We start from the raw sequence: 6000 nt of genomic DNA, 5'->3' as shown, positions 1-6000 counted from the left end.
TGCTGGCCTAGCCAGTGACGCCCTCATCCTTTGAATGAAAATTTTGAAAAATCTCCAACTACAATCTGACAGTATGGAAAATTGTTCAGGTCTTCTGTGCCCACAAAACGCAGCTCAAACAATCTGGATAATTATTGGCACATGAGTTTACTCTCGTCACCAGCAGTGATGGAAGATGTTGTTGACAATCATAACAAGTGACACTTACTCAGCAACAAGCTCCTCACTGGGTTCGAGAATCATCTAATGCCCTGCTAAAGGAAGTATATAATTAAACTGGAGAGGGTTCAGAAGAGATTTACCAGGATGTTGCTGGGAATGAAGGGTTTGAGATATAAGGAGAGGCTGGAACAGGCTAGGATATTTTTCACTGGAGCCTGGGAGGTTGAGGAGTGACCTCATAGAGACTATAAAATCATGAGAGGTATAGATAAGGTGAATAGCAATGGTCTTTTCTCTAGGCTGGGGATTTCAAGACTACAGACATATTTTTAAGGGGAGAGGAGAAAGATTTTAAAAAGACATGAGGGGCAATGTTTTTACACAGAGTGATTTGTGAATGGAATGAACTGCCAGAGGCAGTGGTGGATACAGGTATAATTACAACATTTGGATGAGTGCATGTATAAGAAATGTTTGGAGGGATTGGGCCAAGTACAGGCAGGTTGACTAGTTCAGTTTGGGATTATGGTCAGGATGGACTTGTTGGACTGAAGGCCCTGTTTCCGTGCTGTATGACTCTATGATTCCTGTCCTCATTACAGCTTTAATCTATAGCCAGACAATACTGATGCATTCCAGTGGTGAGGTGAGAGCGACTGCCCTTGGAATTAAGGCACCATTCGACTGCGTATGGCATCAAGGAGCCCCAACAAAACAGAAGTGAAAAAAAAACAGGGAAAACACTTGCTGGTTGGAACCATATCCAGTATAAAGTATCTCATTAGTCATTGGGGAGGCAATGGTTTAGTATCATTAGACTATCAATTCAGAAACTCTGCTAATGCTCTGGGGACCTGGGTTTGAAGCCTGCCATGGCAGATGGTGAAATTTGATTAGATTACCTACAGTGTGGAAACAGGCCCTTCAGCCCAACAAGTCCACACCAACCCTCCGAAGAGAAACCCATTCCCCTATATTTACCCCTAACAAATCCACCTAACACTACGGGCAATTCAACATGGCCAATTCACCTAACCTGCACATCTTTGTACTGTGGGAGGAAACCGGAACACCGGGAGGAAACCCACGCAGACATGGGGAGAATGTGCAAACTCCACACAGACAGTTGCCCAAGTGGGGAATTGAAACCAGGTCCCTGGCGCTGTGAGGCAGCAGTGCTAACCACTGAGCCACCGTGCCACCCCACAGTGAATTCAATAAAACAATTAATCTGAAATTAAGAATCTAATGATGACTGTGAAGACATTGCTGATTGTTGGAAGAACACAATTAGTTCATTAATGTCCTTCAGAGAAGGAAATCTGCCATCCTTACCTGGTCTGGCTTACATGTGACTCCAGACCCACAGTGTTGTGGTTGCCTGTCAACTGCCTGTGAAATAGCCAAGCAAGCCACTTGGTTCAAGGGCAGGCAGGAGGCTGGAAGAACATAGCAAGCCAGTCTTCTTCCAGCCTCCTGCCTGTCTATTTTGGATTCCAGCATCTGCAGTTTTGTTCTCTTACTTGGTTCAGGGGCAGGTAGGGATGGGCCAGTCAGTGACGTCCATGCCCCACGAGTGAATTAAAAAAAGCCTCAAGGATTTATCAGCAGGAGTTATTCAGGGTAGTGTCCTAGGCCTAACCATATTCAGCTGTTTCATCAATGACTATCACTCCATCATAAGGTCAGAACTGAAAATGTTTGCTGATGATTGCACAATGTTCAGAACCATTTGGGCCTCAAATACTGAAGCAGTCCATGTTCAAATGCAGAAAGTCCTGAACAACCTAACATCAGATTGTGGCTGATGTGGAAAGTAACATTTGGTGAGATGAGGGGGTTAACTGGTTAGAAACTCAATCTGAGAACAAATATAGCACCGATGTTACTTGATGAGTCAGACTTAACCTCAAACAATTACCAGCAACAAAGTAATATCTCTTATCAGAAATGTATGGACTGCAAGTACAACACTGCAAATGGTAGAAATGTTTTGTGCCTATTATGTATTTACATGTGTGCATGTATACCCCATGGTATAAACACACCATATATATCAGATATGTTATTGTATCCCTGTCACCAACAGTGACTTAGACTGCAAGTGCCTTAAATATTTGTGAATGTATTTAATTTGAAATAAATGTGACAGAATTCATTTCCGCTTGTTATTGCTACTTTCAGTAACTGTCTCAGTGTGCCTTCAATTTCTTCACGCTGTTGTCACTTTTTGTTGTTTGGGTCAGACCCATAAAGGGTTTTTCCCAACTCACTCTTATTCCTAGTGAAAGGTCAAAACCATAGCATCAGCTGGTCTTTCTCTTTCAGATGAGAAACAGACTCAATGTTTAGTTTCAGTTCCACCTTTCAATTTCTTTTTCATTTCAGTTGTGTCTTTTCAAAATACACATGCTATTGTTATTTTCCATACGTCAAAGTAGGAAATTTGTAACCAAGGGTCAGTACTGAGGAATTCCAGGAAATGGCACCTGTCAAGCTTTGTCTGCATATAAGATTTCCTTTAAACGGTGTGAGAAGGGTCAAAACCTAACATTATAGAAAGAAGCCAGTACAATAATATATCTGACAGATAAAAGTGTATCGGAGGATTCAGCAATCCTGGCAGTGTCACAGTATACTAACATCACAGAATAAGGGGTCATGTTAACAGGCCTGCCGTAGAACAGAGTGTATCAGGGCTTTGCGCCACTGTTGTAGTGTCCCCACCCCTGAGTCAGGAGGTCTGGGTTCAAGTCCCAGTTGTATCACAATATGTCTGAACAAGTCGTTTAAAGTAAAAATAGAAGAGTGTGTAGCGAATTGGCTTTGATGTGGGAGGGGCCTCTGTGGGAACAGTGTGGGGGTTTGGTGGTCATTGGCTGTTAGTGTTGGGTTGCTATTTTTGAGACGGATAGGTGTGAGAGTCTCTCTCTTGGTGTCGTATCTGTCTTTGGGAGATTTGCTTTGTAGGAGGGGGTCCTGTGTGTGTGTGGTTCTCTTTTTAGTGGTTTTGATGGGGAGGGTCTCTATCTTTGTGGCGGGAGCATTTTTTAAAGAGGAGTTGATATGGACAAGTGTATCCTTTTGGGGGCTTTGGTGTGAGGGTCTCTGTATGGGGCATTTGGGAGCTGGGGTCTCGCCTTCTGTTAATGGAGATTTGGTGTGGGGGAGGGTTCTCTATGGGTGATAATGGAGAAGTAATTTTAACGGTTATCTCTTTATACAGGGTTTTGGTGCTGGGGGATCTCTCTCTCTCTGTATGGTGGGGGGTGCTGTGGAAGTCTCTGCCTGTATTGAGGAGATATTTGAGGTGGAGGGGGTGGTGTAAGTGGAGTGTTGAATCTGTGCCTGGACATGGTCGCCGCCATCTTTGATCCTGGCAGCGGCGGGGCCTGACCGTTGATCCGGAAGCTGCCCCCCCGCGCGCGCGCACACACCGTCCCCCCCCCTCAGAGAGAGAGAGAGTGCCCGCCTTCCCTCAGGGTCACCGGGCCCTCAGCCTCACCGCCGCCGCCTCTACCCCCGCTACCGGAGTCGCACTGACCACCCCCCACCCCACCCCCGGGAGACGCCATGTGGCCCGTCCGCCTGCTCTCTCTGGCCGCCCTGGCCTTGGCCGCCGACATTCCCGAGGAGGATGAGGTCTTGGTGCTGAAGAAGGACAACTTCGAGGAGGCGCTTCAGAAATACCAACACCTCCTGGTGGAGTTCTGTAAGTGACTGGGGCCACAGCTGGTTAACCCGGGGCCTAGTAACCAGTCTGTGTATTAAATGTGGGCTATAACTAGTCAGCATGGGATCTGACTGACAATTGGATCTACGCAAAATAAACCTGTAACTAGCAACTAAACCACGCCTGTAACTAATAATAAACCATCTGTAACCAAATCTAATTCTAACTAACAACAAATCTCCTCTGTAACCAGCCACTTTTTCGCTTGTAACTGAGTAATATGCGCTGTCTGTTACTGATAGCTGTTCCCTTTGTAACCAGCAATAAACCACTGATGAGAACAACTAATGGTAACATATTTAACGTGTAATTGATTTAAATAATCTGTAATTAAACCTTGTCTTTTGGGTCTCGTTTCATCCACTCGTCCCCAGACGTTGAGTTGCACCTTTCCCCTGCCTGCATTTGGATAGCTTCGTCTGGTCACATACTCCCTGCGTTTCCACTAGCGCAGGTAGCCAGACCGGTTCCGTGATATTCTCGCCAGCTCACTGACCAGCTGTGCTCTCTAGCCCCTGGTTCTGTACTCCCTTTTTGATTTTATGTTGCCCCTCTTGTGTTTCTGGCTATGTCTGTCTGTCTGGAATTAATTACTTTTAAAAAGGGAGCGAGGTTGCTGTTTTTCCTCCGGTGTTGCAGACAAGCAAATGTGCTTTATTTTCAAAAGCTGTGTTTAGAAACTGAAACCCTGCGGATGTTGGCAATGTAAATGAAAAGCGGAAAACGTTGAACACTTCATTGGAGAGTGAAAGGGTTCATGGTTCAAGCTCGGTGAAGACGGGACACTTTTTTTGGAGGAGGCAGGGCCTTTTTTTTATTGCTTTTTCGGGTGAGGTTGTACGTGTTTAAACTACACGTACTTAAAGCAGGAGGGATGGCACGACTGGAACTAACTGACAGTTCTGTCGGCCACTAGCGACCCGCAAAATCAAAAGTGAAGGAGGCGGGTTTTCTGCAACTTGGGAATGTTGACGTGTACGAGAGTCAATGGGTGGGGGAGTGTCTGCTCTCCAGACCCCCACGGTGGACCGCAGAGGGAGTGTCTATGGGCAGTACTTTCAGCTAGCCGTTTTAAAGTTAGGCTGACGCGTCCCCTTTTTATTTGCAATTTTTTAAAAACTCCAGTGTGATGTGTAATCTTCTAACAAATGCAAAGGCTCTTTGAGGGATAGTTGCCTATTTAATATAAAGTACTGTATTGTCAGCATTTACTGTCTTTCTAGTTAGTGACCTTACTTTGATCCAATGAATTTGGAAATTGAAAGATCCCTGTTTGTGGCAAAAGTGAGGGCTGGCTTTAGGACATGTCTGAAATCAATTGTGAAGGCAAAATGCTGCAGATGCCATGAAATTTTTTTAAAACTTAGAGCTCACTCTGGACAAAAGTGAAGTGCTGCATATGGAAGGTCAGGTAAAGGTGGAAATTAGTGAATGGCAGAACCCTTGGGAGTGTTGAGTGCAGAGTGTTAAGTCCACAGATCATTGAAGGTGGCAGTGCAGGTAGGTAAGGTAATAAAAATGACCTATGGTATGTTTGCCTTCATTGGTAGAGGCATGGAGTGTAATAGACAAGTTATGCCAGGCTTTTTAGAGATTCAGTTAGGCCATGCTGCTGAAGGGTCTTGATGCTTTGGAGAGGGTACAGAAAAGATTTACCAGTGTTGCTTGTTATGGGGGATTTTAGCTATGAAGGAAGATTGAATAGACTGAGTTTGTTTTCACTGGAATGTAGGAGATTGAGGTGCAACCTAATAGAAGTTTGATTGTGAATGAGATGGATAGGGTGGAAAGTGAGGCTTTCCCCAGGTTTTTTTGGGGGTGGGGTGTCTTAATTTCTAGGTTCAAGGTGCAAGGGGTTAAGTTTTTAAGCGATCTGCGAGGCACGTTTTTCTCTCTAGGATGGTGAGTGCCTGGAGGTGGTGGAAGCAGACACAAAATAGCAGCATTCACAAAGCACCTGGATGAATACCTGAAAAGGAAGCAAATAGAGGGATATGGATCCTGTAAGTGAAGACCGTTTTAATATGGAAGGACAAAATGTTTGTGTGGTGAGAAGGAAGGGAATAGAGTACAACACTTGTGTGAAATACCAATTCCACTTGTGT

The 6000-nt window shown here is 44.9% G+C and overlaps 1 protein-coding gene across 1 annotated transcript in view; it reads left to right on the top strand.

Annotated features, from left to right (window-relative positions):
* The first annotated feature begins 3578 nt into the window (after positions 1 to 3578).
* Positions 3579 to 6000, top strand: part of p4hb (prolyl 4-hydroxylase, beta polypeptide) — a 32752-nt gene continuing 30330 nt past the window's right edge. The window contains exon 1 of the mRNA XM_043715016.1: positions 3579 to 3874. Coding sequence (XP_043570951.1) covers positions 3736 to 3874 — 139 coding nt within the window. The 5' untranslated portion in view covers positions 3579 to 3735. The remainder of the gene's footprint in view (positions 3875 to 6000) is intronic.

This window comes from Chiloscyllium plagiosum, chromosome 24 (assembly GCF_004010195.1).
Source record: "Chiloscyllium plagiosum isolate BGI_BamShark_2017 chromosome 24, ASM401019v2, whole genome shotgun sequence".
Classification (NCBI taxonomy): Eukaryota; Metazoa; Chordata; class Chondrichthyes; order Orectolobiformes; family Hemiscylliidae; genus Chiloscyllium; species Chiloscyllium plagiosum.
This window is presented reverse-complemented; position numbering and strand designations above follow the sequence as displayed.